This window comes from Eucyclogobius newberryi, unplaced genomic scaffold, assembly GCF_026437365.1.
Source record: "Eucyclogobius newberryi isolate DKJ021-1_F unplaced genomic scaffold, fEucNew1.0.hap1 SCAF_22, whole genome shotgun sequence".
NCBI lineage: Eukaryota > Metazoa > Chordata > Actinopteri > Gobiiformes > Gobiidae > Eucyclogobius > Eucyclogobius newberryi.
This window is the reverse complement of record NW_027315857.1, coordinates 5,991,394-6,010,103: the sequence shown is the minus strand read 5'-3', so window position 1 is coordinate 6,010,103 and position 18,710 is coordinate 5,991,394. Positions and strand designations below refer to the sequence as shown.

General features: G+C 38.9%; 1 protein-coding gene across 2 annotated transcripts in view; it reads left to right on the top strand.

Annotated features, from left to right (window-relative positions):
- The window catches only part of kirrel1a (kirre like nephrin family adhesion molecule 1a), a 75,376-nt gene that overhangs the window by 39,796 nt on the left and 16,870 nt on the right, over positions 1-18,710 (top strand). For both annotated transcript variants that reach the window (XM_072458478.1, XM_072458477.1), the window contains exons 2-8: positions 4,198-4,347; positions 12,875-13,024; positions 13,945-14,102; positions 14,968-15,118; positions 15,882-15,987; positions 16,413-16,561; positions 17,728-17,855. In XM_072458478.1, the coding sequence (XP_072314579.1) occupies positions 4,198-4,347; positions 12,875-13,024; positions 13,945-14,102; positions 14,968-15,118; positions 15,882-15,987; positions 16,413-16,561; positions 17,728-17,855 (992 nt within the window). The remainder of the gene's footprint in view (positions 1-4,197; positions 4,348-12,874; positions 13,025-13,944; positions 14,103-14,967; positions 15,119-15,881; positions 15,988-16,412; positions 16,562-17,727; positions 17,856-18,710) is intronic.

Genomic DNA, 18,710 nt, shown 5'->3' with positions numbered 1-18,710 from the left:
CAGGGCCTTTCAATCAAGCTTGTCCAAGTATATATATTTATATTATAAAAATATTTTTTTTTTTTTAAATAATCAATTGCGTGAAATCAATTAAATAATAGATTCAATAGCCTATATTTGACAGAAAAGTTTATATATTTTATTTGATATTTCATTTTATTTATTTTTTCACACCAATGATGGCGGGCCGGCCCTCCGCTACTTGCCTGGATTCGAATATGGCCCTCGGAGGAAAATAATTGCCCACCCCTGGTATATGGTATATAAATAAAAAAAACGCAAATGTTAATGCCATGTTTGCAAAAGTCATGTTGCAAAGCTGTGATAAAATAATGATGACAGTGCATTGATCTAATATGCATTTCCACACACTTAATGTTGCTTTACAATTCTGTGCATTATTTATTATTTCCACATTTTGTGGTGGTAAGTTAATGTTGTAGCCACAGCTGCACTGGGGCAGACTGACAGAAGCAAGACTACTAATCTGCAACATCGGCCCCTCAGATCATCACCAACACTCACTCACCACATTTGTACAGGCAGTGTGAAGAATCTTGCCTAAAGACATATTCATGTATCTGGGGGTAAGTATTCCTTTAAGAATCCTGATCATACTTCCTTTAAATTCAATTCAATTAAATTTATTTTTGTAACGCCCAAAATCACAACAACAGTTGCCCCTGAGTGCGACAGTGAAAAATCAAACAATGTCTGTGGTGACAATAAATTGCAATTGTGCTGGCGTTTGTGCTATAGACAATGGAAATGAAAACGATGAACAAGGCAGGGAACATCGGACACCCTTTTTCTCCCGCTGACACATTTGGGTTGGTTTTTGATACCTCCACCTGCTGCTAATTGAGGCTTTGAAGGTCAGATTTACATATTGGCTCTACTTCACCAGATTTTAAAAATAACAAGTGGGAGATTCTAGTAAATAAAAAAATAAAATCCATGCATGAGACATAATTGAAAAAATTGAAGCGTACAGCTCAACCGCCTCCTCCACCATTGTACGGGTGTCATGTCTTCCAGCGACAGCTAATTACAACTTGTCACCATACACGGAGTGTGGAGCAGTCCTCTCTCCCCCTCACAAGCTTTTGGGCTGCTACTGGCCACTCAACTACTTAGTTTTGCACATCAAATAAATTAGCTTATGAAAAATGAATAGTTATAAGGCTACCCCAAATAAATTGTCTGTTTGCTGTAACCCGAGTCACCATTTCAGTGGTGCCGACTGAGGCAACCTAATTTGTAAAAAGCAATGTGCGTACTCTGACGTTACAGACGCATGTGTAGGACTGAATAAGAAAACACACATGTGTTGCGCAGTGCGTGATCAGTCATTTGGGATGAAAGACAGGGTGATGAAAATATTCGACACGGGGGTTTAGGAAAGACCGGTCGGTGAGTCGGCGAAATAATTGAAAATTAAAAGATTTTGACGTTTTCTCAACAAAAGACTGATATTTTTTTTCAGTCGGCTAGTTTCGTACCGGGTCGGTCGGGTTATGGCAAACAGCCTAATGTTGTTCCCTTGTCAAAAATATATTACTGAAGTTGTGGATTGTTTTGTTCACCGGTCTATACTTTACTATATTACTATACTGTATTCTCTGGCACTGTTGTTCCGTGGGCTCCAAACAGCTTGTTCCCTTCTTACCCCATCATAACTCTGTGAATTTCAGGACCAATTGACATCAAGTATGTTAGAATAGATGGATTTATTTAATTACAGCCGTTATTTTCGAACACCATTATAAGAATATATATATATATAGAATAATAGAGGAATTTTCGCCGATTTGAGAACTCAAGCGACTGTTTCAGTCTCTTTTTAAAAAGTGCGCATGCGCACTCACCCTTTGTGGAAGCACGTAACAGCCTCGCTGCTACACGTGCGTTTGTTTATTAGCGCGACTGATCGCATCTCTCGTCTCCGCAGATTTCAGTCTCGTCTGTCTCTGTCGTCATTTTGTACTGTACACTGAAGGATTTCGCTAAACACACACCGGCATATCAACCACGCATGCGCAGCCAGGGAAACGTGCTGCTATCCTGGGGACGAGCCAGAACGAGGCTGCAGGTGTGCAGTAGGTGCGTCCTAAGATTGACATGTGAATGAACTACTTGGCTGTCCACGCCACGAGGAAATGAGACTCAGATTTGGCGCCAAAAAATCCTCCATAATTTCTTTGATTTTGCTAGAATGGAAAGGTGTGATGAACAATCATAAAGAAATCAGATTATTCTCTTTAAATGGCATTTCGATAATCTGAGAACTTCAAAAATCAGATATTTCTCAGATTTTTTGTGTGCATGGAAACGTTGTGACGAAATTGAAAAACAAAAACAAAATAGTCAATTTGACAAGTACAGTAATATAGATTGTAGTAGAAGTATTTAGTGTTGTACTTGTCAAAAACTTGCATTTGAATGCTGCTTTAAACTGAATGCCCCAAATGGTTGGACAATGACAGCCAGTGTAGTTGTTCTGATGTGCGAGCCTGCTAAATGACTCACAGGGAGGAATGGAGCGGGGGAGACAAGAGGGAGGAGGGCCCTTACAGTTTGGGGAGTTTTTAAACCCTATGGCTGGAGCTGCTCATTTTGATCTCTGCCTTTTCCTCTTGACTCAGCAATAACAGTGTCGTCTTGTGATTTTCCCTCGTTTTGACAACTTTATCTCACCTCTTTTCTCTCAGATGTCGCTCGCTTAGTGAGTCCATCGCATGATCAAAAAAGACAAGCGGCGCCGTTCGGTTGTGACCGGGGGAATGCTCTCTTTTTGAAACAATTAAGCATAAAACCGCAATGTAATTATTGATATAGAGATGGTTACTGTGAGCCCCAGTAAGATTTGTCAAGATATTCAGGGTGTTAGAGGTCAAATTTTGAGTGGTCACAAAAAGCAAAAGATAATCTGCCAGCCCTGTAGTTCAGACCTCTACAACCATTTTGCAAAGGATTCTTTTAATGGTTTAGCGGTTCAGATTTCAGTCTTCTCTCAAACGCGCTGGCCATGTGAACAGGATCAGATTTGCAATTGAGTTAATTAATCGAGTGGTTAAAACATCAGCACACGTATGCCAGGCTCCAAGTGCTGCCGGCCGCAGTGTCGTGAGTTGAATTCTGACTCCGACAATGTACTGCATGTCCTCCCCTCTCTCTCATTTGTGATTTTGTCTGAAATTATGAAGATGTAATGTAGTTTTCCAACCAACACTCATAATATTATTCAGGCTGTCCTTGATTATGCCACTGAGAAAATACTCATATCATTTGACATTGATTTTTTCTTATTATTCATGTCATTGTTATTCTAGTAGTTGTTTGCTGTTAAATCTACCTTTTGGTTATGGTAGGGCCTAGCCAATATGCTATATTCTTGGAGGCGATACTAATGTTGTTATTTAGCATTAATGACCACATGACTGTAGTTAATTAATAAACACATTGCTTGGTTGGTTTCTGCAAGTGATAAAACAATGTTACTTTATTACAAGTTATAACTTTATTCAATAAGCAACAGTAAATCATTTGACAGTGAACTAAAAGGACTTCATTAGCTTTTGCTAAAGATGCTAAGCTGTATTTCATGCAGCGATCAAAGTCATTGCATGGATTGTAAAATAACTTAAAGGACTGAATTTATAATGAGGTATGGCATGTGGCTGGATTATGTCCAATGCTTGATTTGAGCTAGCGCGATCTGATTGCTTCGGCCTGGCGATCATGTGATAGATGTTTGGATTGTCAAACAGACAAATCTTTCAAATGAGGTATGGTCAAATTGGCAACATTTTGGCCAATGGCTGAAATCGGATGATTTAATTGAAAAAAAAAGAAAATCAATGTCTGAAATTGAAAACTTGATTGACTTTGAAGCAGGTCACATTACATACAGTCGATATGTTAATATGTGAATCAGTTCATGAAAGATATCAAACTCTTTTTTATTCAAGGTGTCAATAGTTTCAATAGTAGAGTATTTCTATTAAGAGTGTTTTTTAAAGTTTTTTTATAAGTTATCTGTTCTTTGTTGTTTACTTCTGTACCTACTTTGTGTTGCAACACTGGAATTTCCTCATTGTGGTACAAATAAAGGCTTATCTTATCTTATCTTAGTGAAATTATCAAGTATGCTCTACAAAAACCTGTAATATTACCCCTCTTTTTTCTCCTTTCCAGTGTGGACAGCAAGGTTCTCCCAGGAGCCGGCAGACCAGTCGGTGGTGCGGGGCCAAAGGGTCCTCCTCTCCTGTGTGGTCTTCAACTACTCGGGCATCGTTCAGTGGACCAAAGATGGGCTGGCCCTGGGCATCGGGGAGGACCTGCAGGGTGAGGACTCTTCTCATCCCACAATCCTTTACTCACGGTGCTCTCTCTCACTGCGTCAGACAGGCCCCAGACGTGACTCGTACTCGGGGAGGGAACTGACTTTAAGCCAGAGCGAGCGAGCGCCTACAGCTGGACCTGCTACAATTAGTGAATCATTTATTGTTCACTTGGTTGACTATACAGGGAAAAATGTGTCTGCCACTATTTGGTGGGAGTATAAGCTGTGGAACAATGAAGAAAAGTAAAATAATATGTTGTCAGTTAGGTTCACTAAACATTTACTACATTACTAAACATTACCAAACTTTTTTTGTGAAGCTCTGAAATCAACCTCATAATTAAAAAGTATAGTTCAGGTACGATTTAGGTTTTATTGATTAAGAAAACATGAGTTATGTTTTGATTACGTCAGCTTTTATCGTAAAAGACTAGGTCGTGAGCATGGAGACGCATTCCACCATGAAAAGAAGTGTTCCAAAACGCTCGAAAATTAACCTGTCTGGGGGGGCCAGGGCCAGTAAAAATGTGGACCCAACTAACCCGTGTAGCTCTCCAGTTGTAATTCATGGACAACTGATGTTGAATTATCCACTGTTCACTGAGCACCAGGTTCAGTCAAACAAAAGAAAAATCCTTGGACTAGAGTACTCATGATTTCTGCACACAATGTTGTTGTTATACTAGTAACATTTCATTAATTCATTTTAATGAAGTTAAAGATGCACAATTTAACTTTTCTGGTAGAGGGCCTTTTTATATCTTCATGGAGACAAGCATGTGCCACACTACAAACTTTTCTATTTAGTTGCACACGCTCCATCTGATTGGCCAATTGTTTATCAGATTGGCTGCCATGTGCTCTGTCATAATGTATGAATATTGCACATGTTGATATATATTACAGTGGGACACATTTGCATTTTAATGGGCAGCTCTCAAAAATCTCATTCACTTAGACACATAGATCATGGGGCTGGAGTTATTGGAGGATGCAACCAAGACATTAAAGCAAAGGCATTTATGCTTACATTTACCAGAAATTTCCAGATCCTGCAAGTATCTAAGAAACAGTGACTATGGTAGCATCGGTTTGTTACTTATTTCTTCAAGTCCATTTTACCAAAAAGTGTTTCAAAACAAAAATCTTAACCAATTTAAATTACAATAATATATCATCCCAATATTAAAGAAGCTGTACCCTATTGCTTCCATGTAGTTGAGCAAAATGTATCTTGCCCCTGTACTGATAAGTTGTAAAAGCAACTCTTTAAGGTCAAAATCTTATCGTAGAGCGTTTTATTTTATGAAAACCAGGAAGTGCACTATTAGCATGCTAGTTGTTGTTAGCGTTCACTTGATGTCAAAACTCACTCTTGCCTCAGAAAGTTGTGAAAAGCACTAAAACTCATTTCAATGAATAATTAAGATGTGCAGAATATGTGGGAAAGCGAGGAATTTCTTTGGACTGCTGCAAACACTTTGAAATGACTATGTTTATTTTTCATATTTTTAGACAGTTAAATCGTGTATAAAATTGATGATGGTGTCACAGCATCTCAAGAACACGCACCTTTCCATTATTTTTTGCCGCTGCTAACGTAAATCCAACAAGGCTCCTTTGTCACTGTCAGCCTATCACAGCCCGACTACCTTTGCGTCTCCTATGCCCTGTCTCCACCGCAGCAGTAGAACCACCAACCTCCTCACCCTCTCCATCATCCATCAACATCTCACATAACACAATTTACACTGTTTGATTTGATCCTCTTTAGATTTAATTATTTGCAGTGAGCGGAGAAGTGGTAATACAAATATGTTACTGTTAAAAACAAAGTCTACAAATACATAAAATACCCCGTAGATAATTAAAAAAAAAATTGTGTATTGAGCGTGAGGAAGGGAAGTCGCTCACTAATCCGAGCGTCGGTCAGAGCGGCACAGTTATCTCACACAGCTGCTTGTTAAACTCCGACAGATGTCCACGGCACAATCCTACTGAGTCCAACTGACAGTGACCTCCGCTTCATTCACAGTAGTGCGATGAGCGTGCTTTAAATTACATCACAACCTCCTCTGTAGCACTAGTGTGTTTAGCTTAACCCGCAGATTTTGTGAATGGACTGCATAAATGATCTGGTTTGTGGATTTTTATCGTAAGCATTTCAATAAATACAGTAATCCTATTGTCCAGTTGTGAACCAAGACTAGATCAGTTGACTATTATTGCACAATTCTATAATATATCAAATCAAATCAAATCAATTTATTTTTGTATATTATGTATGTATAATATACATAGGCCTATAGTGGTTAGGTATCCTATGAAATGGTTTATTAACAAAAAAGTCATGCTGACATAACTAATATTAATCTATTAAATGTACAAATCCTACTTTGTTATATTAGATGTGATGATTAGCATTAGTCAACGAGGCAAATGTTGGTTGATTTACAGGGCTTCAACTAACAAATATTTAGGTAATTTAGCAATTAGTCTTTAGATTAATCATTAGTTGTTTAGAGCTCGACATGCCAAGGAAAATTCAATTTTTCAAAAAATTTACCCAGATATAAACTATTTCTATAATCAATTAGTTGTGATTAACTTGTTGCAGCCCTAACTACCAGTACAACTTAAATAAACTTAAAAAATAAGGACTGGACTATCCTACAATGCCCATCACAATCAATGTTACAATAAAGAAGGTGGAAGATGACACAATAGGCTAGCTAGTGGCTAGCGTAGCTTCTAGAATTCAGTCCTATACTTTGTTGTAAGATTTGCTTTGAGATAAAATTGTAAAACCAAAAAATAATTACACTGTGATAAATCTGATTCCATACGAGGATCTAAAACTTACTCAATTACTAAATTCTACACTAAAGTCCTTTTATAAATCATAATAACACTTTACAATGCCTCTTAAAAAGCATTTTTTTCCCCTTCTGGTGCATTTTGTTTTGCATAATTGATAGAACTGCCCAAATGAATAGCAGCACACTAACTAGAGACGATAAGATGTTAATGCCTACAACACAATTTATTTTATCTCATTTCTCATCCAAAAAGCAAGCTATTTTAACATTATTTTAACTGACATAAGCCCAGGAGGTTGACATTTTGCAGCTCTGTCCTCTAATGTTCGCTGACACCATTTTTAATTTCGCTGAATGCTACTTTACTTAAGTTAGCTCCCGGAGGCTAATTTGACCAGCACGATCCTGTTTTGTATCATATTGTCAAGCGCTGGCACTTATTTAGCCCGATATTAGATGAAGGCTCCCTGGGACCCTGTGGTGCTGCGGTCCCCCAGGCGCGTTTAGCAGACAGTGATTGAGAAGCAGCTCGTCGTCAGCGCTGTCATGTCACAACTCGATTTTATCTGACCTTATTGAAAGCCGTGACGCTAACGGATGTAGCCACTGCCATGCTATCCATTCTGAGCTTATCATTTTTTTTCTTAGTACGGTGATGTATGACACTGGGCTGTCAGCTCGGATGGACGTGGATGGGCTGATGTTGAAACAAGGAGGAAAACTAAGTGAGGGTTTTGTGTCTCAGTTTATTTGAATAAGGACAGCTGCAGCGTCAACACAGCGTCATAAACATTCAATGGTACAAAAGACACATAGAGCAACTTGACTTTACAAGACATTCAACATTGGTCATTTGGAGTTTTTCAGTGGTCAAGAAGGTCGTGTCATACAAAGGAGACTGAAAGGGAAGGCATGTAGAATTTGTATTTCAAATTTCATAAACATGACCTCTCTGTGCCCCCAACTTTGAGGTAAACATGTTCAAATTAAATTTAGCTTTTACTGAGAGCAATTGCAATGCTGATTTATATGTCATTCAAGGTACTCTGGCACTGCTTTGTAAATGTATAGAAATGCAAAAAATTGCCACAATAGAACTATTTAAATAAATAAAAAAATGACTTAAATAGGCATCTTAAATAAAATTTATACATACATTCAATTTAAAAAGTTATACAGTAACAAAGCATTGACAGTGCTGCAGTCAGAGTCTCAATAGCCAGTGGAATTAACTTTATAATTTCGTGTTTTGGTTCTCAAGATGTTTATCCAATCAGAAAGCAGAAAGCATCTATTTTTTGTGTTGTCTGTAGGATCGATCTTTAACGCATCCATAAACATAAAGTAGTGTATAGAAATACACTTCTCTCGTCAATCCGTCTTTCTTCTTCCCTCGATAATTTGTACATTATGATTTATATGGCAACAACTGGAACTTGTCCTGTATGAGCACGTAGGAATAATCCTAGGATTCCATTCATGTTTTTTTTTAGCTTGAATCCTACATAATCCTCCTTTAGAGACATTTTGTGTTTTTTCTGGTATTAAGCTTTAAACTGCAACATTAGTCGATCACAATTTTACATTATGTTCATTGTAAAATGTAATATTTTATTATGAATCTAAAATGGTCTAGTAATTGAAATGGATCAAATGAATCCATTACCTTAAAACTGCACAACTGATAAGCTCCGCCTCGTCATCGAGACATTTCTCTGTAACAAGCAGCAGATTTTCAAAAAGTGGCTATGTGACATTTTGGAACCCTTCATCTATCACTAAGTGTTACATTTTTGAAATATTCACAGTAGATGAAAACAAGAATTTTCTGAGCACTCGAGCCTCAGTTGTAGGACAATACAGGATTACTCAAACATGCAGGAATCAAAATACAACTTTGAGTAAACTGATGATGAGGAAACACTGGTTGTGTTAAAAGTTAAAAGCTAGATTTTGCATGATATGCACCCTTTAACATATATTTATTAATTTACTTATTTGTTTTCACATTTTGCTATTTGTTTTTGGTCCTTTCTTAATTCCCCTACCACATGCCTTTTCACCACATCACTCCTGACACTCTCTTCTTTTGTTCCTGTTGATATTTGCTTTGCACCCTGACCCCTCCCACTCTCCTGTATTGTCGCTATAACACCCGTTCCTCACTCGCTCCGCCAAAGCTTTTCAAAGCTTTTCAAACTGAGTCCAGATGACTACAACTGAAGCTTTTTCTACTATGGAACACGCCTGGACGAATGAGGGATTACACCGACATAAAGCTTTTCAAACATATTCAAGAACACTGCTCGCTTTTCTTACACTCCTATACTCCCCCGTTTACTCCACTGGTGCACATTTCACATGCAAATTTATATACAACAGCTACCAGGCACATGCACACCAAAGAGAAGGTTATAAGAGGCAGGACTTGCGGCACTCGCCAACATTTTTGCATGCAGTCTCTTTCCTCCTTTTCCAGGCAGCACACATGCATTTTGCGCCAGAGATTCCAGTGCTCTGAAATGCTCCTGTCATAAGGCATTCATGCTCTTTGGGGAGGATGGAGACCATGGGCACCACCTACTGGGGAGAATGTTGCACCGGCCCTGGGACACAGCTGGGGAGATGGGGGGAGGAAGAGGAGTAGGAAGAGGAGGAGAGGAGTACTGGAGGGGCTCTGTGTGTGAGAGAGAGTATACATGCTACGACTGCATCAATGTATAGGATGAGATGTATAGGGTCAGTGGAAGGCCAGAATGCCAGTGAATGGACTACACTGCAAAATATCTTCTTAATTAAAGGACAAAGATTGAAGAACTTTTAACCATGTTCTAACATTGTTCCCTGATCGGAAACATAGATGCAGTTGTATTTAGCTGTTCCACTATTTATTATGTATTTATTTATTTTAAAAGGACCATTACACATTAATCAACATCAAACAGTCTGACCTTTTTACAAATGTTATGGGAAGTTTTAGACTCAAAACTGTACAAAAATGAAGGAGATCCGATGACAGCCGACTCCTGTGAGGAAAAAGAACAGTATGTCTATATGAGTTGTCTTCAGTCGGCGGCGCGCAGCTCACAGCGGGTCATTCTGTTTTCACATTCTGCCACGGGTCAACGTCTGTGAGAGCCAGTGTCCAGCCGCTCTCACCTCTGCCACACTTCTAATCTCCAACTGATACTGCCAAACTGGATTCTGATTTGATATTTTCACTGCAAAATTCAGAATTGAAGAACCTGAGATTTATGATTTGTGGTTCATTAAAGACTAATCTTGACAACATGGCTTATTGTTTTATATTTGGGACATTTCAAATCACATTATTGGTCTAAAACAGGGGTCTCCAATTGTAGTTTCCAGGGGGCCAGATTTTTCGGGAGGCTAAGGTCCGGGCAAAATCACACCACAATTTTATGTTTTATCTCTATAAGATCCACAAACAACATAGAGAAATCAACATAGGACTTTTTTTTCAGAGAAGTCAAAATATCATAACAACATTACATGACTAAAAGCAGGACTAAATCCCAGGCAAAGCAAACCCAGTGTTTGCCAGAAACCTGACTTGACTAGTGCAAAGCAGACCTAAGACAAGACCAGGGTTAAACAAACCATATCTACCAGAAAAAACATGGATAAATTATAAACAGGACTAAAGCAGGTCTAAAGCAGGACTAAAGCAGGTCTAAACCAGGACTAAACAAGACTAAAGCAGGTCTAAAGAAAGACTAAAGCAGGTCTAAACCAGGACTAAACAAGACTAAAGCAGGTCTAAAGAAAGACTAAAGCAGGTCTAAACCAGGACTAAACAAGACTAAAGCAGGTCTAAAGAAAGACTAAAGCAGGTCTAAACCAGGACTAAACAAGACTAAAGCAGGTCTAAAGAAAGACTAAAGCAGGTCTAAACCAGGACTAAACAAGACTAAAGCAGGTCTAAAGAAAGACTAAAGCAGGTCTAAACCAGGACTAAACAAGACTAAAGCAGGTCTAAAGAAAGACTAAAGCAGGTCTAAACCAGGACTAAACAAGACTAAAGCAGGTCTAAAGCAGGACTAAAAGAGGACTAAACCAAGCAGGACTAAACCAGGACTATGGGCTACAAAAATCTTTTTAAAATCTTTCTATATTTATACTGTGACCGTATCGATACGAGTATATCGCCGTATCGATATTTTGAACACAACCCTAAAAGCAGGACTAAAGCAGGTCTAAAGCAGAACTAAAGCAGAACTAAAGCACGACTATTATACCCATTACATTCGACACATATTCACGGAGAAATGAGCTTATGAATTTAGACGCACCTAAAACAAAAGGGCACATGTCCATGGAGGAGACCGCGGTCCATCTTTAATTACCAGACATGTGGGACAACCCGCACATCACGAAACACTGTCTGACGTACTGTGGACTCGCGCAGGTCTTTCAATCAATGACGAAACCCGGAAACACGCTGCCACGGCACGTAAAGTTCCTCGTTGTCGAGCTAACTTCCAAACACGCGAAGCACACGGTCCTTACGCATGTTACACCAAATCATTCATGGTCTTTGTTTTCAATTGAATGTTGTGTATGGCAACGAGAGGGGTTTAAATCTCATGTTGAACTAGTGGTTAGTGTGCATCATTACATGTAAGCCATAAACTGAAGACAGTCTGATCAGAGAACTTCCTAGATGCAGTGGGCTTTGAGAGATAAACGTGCAGGTTGGTCCAAATTGTCCTGCGGTCCAGATGTGGCCCGCGGTCCGCCTTTTCGAGACCAGTGTTCTAAAACAACTTAACACACATTACATTAAAAACATTTTTTTTTTGAGGTTTTAACAATGTTGTATCATTGTTACCTCATCAAAAACACAACTGGAGTTGTATTTAGCTTCATTCACACATTTCAACATTTCCTGTTTAGTAAGTCCTCCCCCTCTGAGCCTCAGCAACACTCAGGAAACGTTCTGAATAATGTGAAGCTGTTGTACATGACAGAGGCATGGGAAATAATGTTTAATTTTAGATTGTGATTGGATTAAACAGTTAATCAGTTATGCAAACAGTGTTTTGGAAAATAATTTGTGACTGTTTTCTTCAAAATACTCTCTCTCTCTCTCAGATTGAGAATGACTCTTGGATGAGAGTTGAAACGTTTTGTTTTTCCAAAAACAGTGTCCGGATGACTGCAACTGAATCTTTTTTACAATACTCTCGCATAATAGATTCATAATTTTGCCAACACAATCTTAACACAATTTTTAATAGCTTGTTAAATCATTCCCCAAATTGTTAAATCATTCCCCAAATCAAAATCCAAATTAATGCAGAAACATATTTGAATCTTAATTAATTAAGGCTTGATTCACTACAGTCATTTAAGTTACAGTCTTTCTAAAGTCTTTCTTCTTCCCTCAATTATTTGTACATTGCGGTGTGCAACAATAATCCACCATCTCTGAAAGTTTAAAATTACGGCCAGCACAGTTTCTATGAAAACTATTGCTATTACTAAAAAAATATATAAAACTAAGTTTTATATATTTTTTATGAATGTTCAAATGTAGGTACATCTGGAAGATGTCTGAAATACAGTCTGTTACTACAAGGCTAAATGTCAGTAAAGGTCAAGCCCGCTCGTACTGTACGTATTGCCTAATAAAGTGCCCAGTGCGTGCCCTCATGTATGACTTGTCTTATGTGTTCATGTGTCACAGCATGGCCCAGGTACCGGGTGCTGCGTGTGCAGGAGCTGGGCCAGTACAATCTGGAGATCCTGTCTGCGGACCTGTCTGATGATGCCCAGTATGAGTGCCAGGCCCCCGACGCTGCCCTGAGGTCCCGCCGAGCCAAACTCACTCTCCTCAGTAAGTCCACACTATTGCGCTAAGTGGGATCAGTACTGAGAGACGAGGCGCCTGCAAATGGTTTTAGGATTGGATTTATGAATGGTTATGTGGTGTGTTCTTCTTCTGTAGTGTAAAATTTGTGTCCTCTCAGTTTCAGCAAATGCAATATAGTGAGGGTCTTTTATCAAAGTTGCGTTTCTCCAACTTGAAGAATGAAATTAGAAAAGGTCATTCTCATATTGAATAAGCAAAAACAAATTATGTTTTGTACATGAACCCAAAGGCATTATAATACATTGCAATTAATTGATGGTAATTTATTATTCCCACATCAAAAACATACATGGAGTTCTATTTAGCTTCATTCATGCAATTTCCATTTGTAAGTTCTCTCCCTCTGAGCCTCAAAAAACACTTCCATGTTTTGTGATGCAAAAAACATAGGTACATTTGTCAAACCATTATTTCTGTTGAACGTTGATATTAAAAAAAAAATGTTTTAACCAAATGAAGTCAGTGGACTAGTTACAATTATTCCCAGTAATCTTTGCAGCCCTAATCATAAAATAAATGTTCAAAAAAGTCTCTCTGGACTATACAGACTCTAAAATGCATACCAAAATACTTTTAAGATAGTGAGAGATTATTAAAATGTTAAAAAATATAAAAACAATTTCACATTTTCTTCAATAATACACTTGTATTTACGTCTGTAAATATTCTTTATCTTGAAACATTCAGTCACAATATTTGAACATATATTTGGTTCAAATACATTTAGAAAGTCTCACTGTCAACACTGTCATCTTGTCAACAGAAAAAAAGGTCCTTGGTTCTAACTGTTGGTCAATATCACTCTCCTTTAAAAAAAATTAAAAGTAAATTGAAATAATTGCTGACTCGTCGTCTAATGGAAAGTCCCCTTTGTGTCCTGGCAGTCCCCCCAGACGACCCTGTGATTGACGGGGGCCCCGAGGTGCTGCTGACCGCTGGGGAGTCGTACAACCTGAGCTGTGTGTCCCGCGGGGCCAAACCTGCCTCTGTCGTTGAGTGGCTGAAGGACGGCCTGCCAATAGAGGGCGCTGTCAGTGTCACGGTAAGGCCAGAAAAATATCCAGAAAAAAATAAATGATGACAGCATGTCAAGAAGTTGTTTATTTACTAAAGATCCGATAAGCCATTGCCTACTGCATTCAAAGCTGGCAACGTATTATGTGACCTTCGTGTGATTGGATATAAAGGATGGTAGCTTATTTTATCCCTCAAAAATATATGTTGTGAAAATAAATAACTTTAAATAATGCCTGCGTTTGTAAGTGTAATTCATTAAATGTACATCGTGTCTTGTGGGGAGGTCTAAAGCTGCTGAGGTAAAGTGTAGCAGGCTCATATTGGCCCCTTTGTTGATGGCACCCAGTTGTCTTTATTTTCATTAAAAACATTAAAGATTCACGTTTGCCAATCAAAAACTGTCAGTTCACGCAAAAGAGAAGATACAAAATAAATGCTAAGTGGCAGAAACGGGTCTTGAACCAGACGAACCTCTTGTCAAGCTAACTGAACTCTTTCTAATGAAACTCCCACATTCTCCAGGCCTATTGTTGAAAAATGTATAATTATGTCTTTAGTCGTAAAAAGTTTCAGCTAAACTGTAGAGTAAAATTTGAGATCATCACGTTTAAACATATTTCTTGTTGTAAATATGCAGCCCAGTTAGACACACTGAATGATCGCGCCCGGTTCGTTGTGTACATACACAACGAGCTGTGCTGTCCTCATCGAGATGTTGCATTATGAATCACCCTCCTAGGAAAATAACAAAATAACACTAATATGTATGTAAGTATTCATTTAGTCTTATATATGTTGAGCAGTTTTATCTTCCAAAATGACTGTTGAGACTCTCTCCTGAACTGACCTGACCTGTCACTGCTTGTGCTCGGTGTGTGTGGATTGTCCAGGAAGTGCTTGCGGACAGAAAGCGAGTGACCACGCGGAGCTACCTGCCTGTCCATCCAGTGGACACCGACACCGGGAGGAACTTCAGCTGTGTCACCACCAACCTGGCAGTGCCCACGGGCAAAAGCACAACTGTCACACTCAACGTACACCGTAAGAACACACAAATACTGCACTGTACTTCTGTGTACTACAACTGTAGTTAGTCCAAGTATATCTCATGGTTGAGAGCTGGTGGAGCTTAGACCTGGTTTATCCTGTTTTAGTCCAAGAATAAGCTTTTTTCATCGTGTTTTGGTCCCTGTTTAGCTCCGATGGACATGTGTTGGGGTACTCGCTTTGACCTGGTTTCAATTCCTCAGCTGGTCTAGTCCTTGTTTAGTCCTTAGTGTTTAGAACTTGTATGGTTTCATTCTGATGCCATGAGTAAAGGACGCATGTTAGATTTCTTTTAACCATGTTATAACATTATTCTCTCATTTAAAAAAATATCTGGAGTTGTTACTCACGCTAGTATGGTGAATTCTGTTTAGTAAATCCTCTCTGAGCCTCAGAAAACACTGTGTGACGTCAAAGTTAGAGCTCCGAGATCTTCTGTGCTGTTTTCACCAGACTCAAATGTCAGGGAAAGCTAGCTTTTGTTTGTCTCCCCTTCCCTCTGCTGCCAGTAGATGAAGTTCTAACACAGAACTTGATGTGGGAAATGCCTGATTAATAAAAGCAATGTATGCTTTGAGTAGATACATCATTTTATGTTCTAAAGCATGAGACACAAAAGCAAAAATACTCATAGTACTATGTGTAAAGAACGATACAATACATATGTTTCATTAATTGTGTCCTTTAAGACCCAGTTTAGACTTTCAGTTTCAGATCTGCTTTAGCTTTGGTGACCGCTGCTCCCTCTCTCTTCCAGATCTACCCACAGTGACCTTGTCCATAGAGCCCCGATCGGTTCTGGAGGGGGATCGCGTTACCTTCACCTGCCAGGCCCACGCCAACCCTCCCATCATGGGTTACAGGTCTGTGCCACACCCCTCACTCACTTCCAGAGGGGCCCCACGTACTGCATTTCATCACTTCAGTGAAAAATACTATTAAAAGCAGCTCTGTTCAATTATTACGTCCTATAAATTAAAGTACTGAAGTATATGCTGTACAAAATAAGTGTTCCGAATGATAACTTTGCGGTTTCAAAAACAATACAATGCTGTAGGTGACAAATTGTTTGTTCAGTCCAACCTGTAAAATTAGCATATAAATTGTGAAAGATTAGATCAGATCATTTGGTTGTAATAAGTGCATTGGGAAATAGAAATGTGTTTATTCTAAATGCTAAATTCCAAATCATCACAGTAGAAAGTTGAGTAGAAAGTAGTACATTCATCTATATTTATCTTAAGTACTTGTAAGAAAATACAACTGAAAAACTGTAATGATTCTACAGGTGGGCTAAAGGGGGCGTGGTTCTGCAGGGAGCCCGGGAGAGCGTCTTCACCACTAAAGCTGACCACTCCTTCTTCACCGAGCCTGTGTCCTGTCTGGTCTTCAATGCTGTGGGCAAGACCAACGTCAGCATTCTGGTGGACGTGCACTGTGAGTCCACAGTTTTCCACACTTTAAACCTGCTCGCTTCTGTAGGAGTTTCTTCCTTCTTTTTATTTTATTTTGGAAACATTTTGTGCCCATAGGCTTTATTGAAAGGCTCAGGCTCTTTGGACCAGAGCTAGCCAACTTCTAGCCTTCTCCAACAATTATTCTGACTGATCAATTATGCGAGCTTTTAACAGCTAATTTAATACGCCTTTACAGTTCGCAAACAAATACATTTTAAATTCCAGAATGGAGGCAAAGTTAAGTGGAACATAATGTAATTTCAGTGGAGGAAGTGGGATTAACCTGAGAATATCAAAAAATATTTCAAAGTAAAAGCACAGATACATGTGAGTAATATCAAAGCCTCTTTTACCATATACTTTACATGCATTGTTTATTTAAAATTACATTGTAATAGACACTTTCTGATGAAGGAAAAATCCACATTTTTAGGTTTTACCTGACTAATACAGAAATTTTGAGCCCACAATAGTAACATTTCATCTAAAATTATTATATATAATTTTAGATTAATTTAGACTATAATTGTATAATTGTAAAACTCAATTTTTTTTTTTTTAAATTTGTATTTTTAACAAAGACATTTCTTTCCTGGAAATTTAAGATTGTTACTTACTTTTTGTCATAGAGACTTAAAACCATTAGTGTTTGGATCTTCAAATTGTTTTATTGTTTACCTCCAGTTGCCTCCATTCTGGAATTTAGAACATTGGTCTATAAATGATAATTGTTTACGTGCCATGTGATATCATTATTATCTCATAATGGCACAAAAGGAATACATTTTGGGATCTGGATTTAAATTCTCATATTTTCTTTTACCTTAATTTGGAAACAATTATTTGAGTCCTCAGCTAATTGAACAATTAATCATTGAGTGCTGAGTGACCACTACAATAATCACTAGTTTACAGTCCTCAACATTTCCAGATTTCCAAAGTCATTTAGTCAGTTTGTTTCATAACCAAAATGTTTAACAAAATCCCATGAACCGCATTGTCCAGGGTTGTTAAATCAAATAACTTTTCTCTAACCAGTATTCTGTAGGCTACAAAGAATACTAATAGAATATTAGTATTAATAAAATAAGAATAAAGTTGGGCCTAATCCAAATGTGTGTCTGTCCCCTATCGCTCTCCGCACAGTTGGTCCCATCCTGCTGGTTGAACCTCAGCCCAAGACCGTGGACTTGGACTCAGACGTGAGCCTCAACTGTAAATGGGCTGGGAACCCTCCGCTCACCCTCACCTGGTTCAAGAAGGGCTCCAACATGGTAAGAACTGGGTTAGATCTGCTTTAGACCTGGTTAAGTCCTGGTTCAAGAAGGGCTCCAACATGGTAAGAACTGGTTTAGATCTGCTTTAGACCTGGTTAAGTCCTGGTCCAAGAAGGGCTCCAACATGGTAAGAACTGGTTTAGATCTGCTTTAGACCCGGTTAAGTCCTGGTTCAAGAAGGGCTCCAACATGGTAAGAACTGGTTTAGATCTGCTTTAGACCCGGTTAAGTCCTGGTTCAAGAAGGGCTCCAACATGGTAAGAACTGGTTTAGATCTGCTTTAGACCTGGTTAAGTCCTGGTCCAAGAAGGGCTCCAACATGGTAAGAACTGGTTTAGATCTGCTTTAGACCTGGTTAAGTCCTGGTCCAAGAAGGGCTCCAACATGGTAAGAACTGGTTTAGATCTGCTTTAGGCCTGGTTAAGTCCTGGTTAAAGAAGGGCTCCAACATGGTAAGAACTGGTTTAGATCTGCTTTAGACCTGGTTAAGTCCTGGTTAAAGAAGGGCTCCAACATGGTAAGAACTGGTTTAGATCTGCTTTAGGCCTGGTTAAGTCCTGGTTAAAGAAGGGCTCCAACATGGTAAGAACTGGTTTAGATCTGCTTTAGGCCTGGTTAAGTCCTGGTTAAAGAAGGGCTCCAACATGGTAAGAACTGGTTTAGATCTGCTTTAGACCTGGTTAAGTCCTGGTCCAAGAAGGGCTCCAACATGGTGAGAACTGGTTTAGATCTGCTTTAGGCCTGGTTAAGTCCTGGTTAAAGAAGGGCTCCAGCATGGTGAGAACTGGTTTGGATCTGCTTTAGACCTGGTTAAGTCCTGGTTAAGGAAGGGCTCCAACATGGTGAGAACTG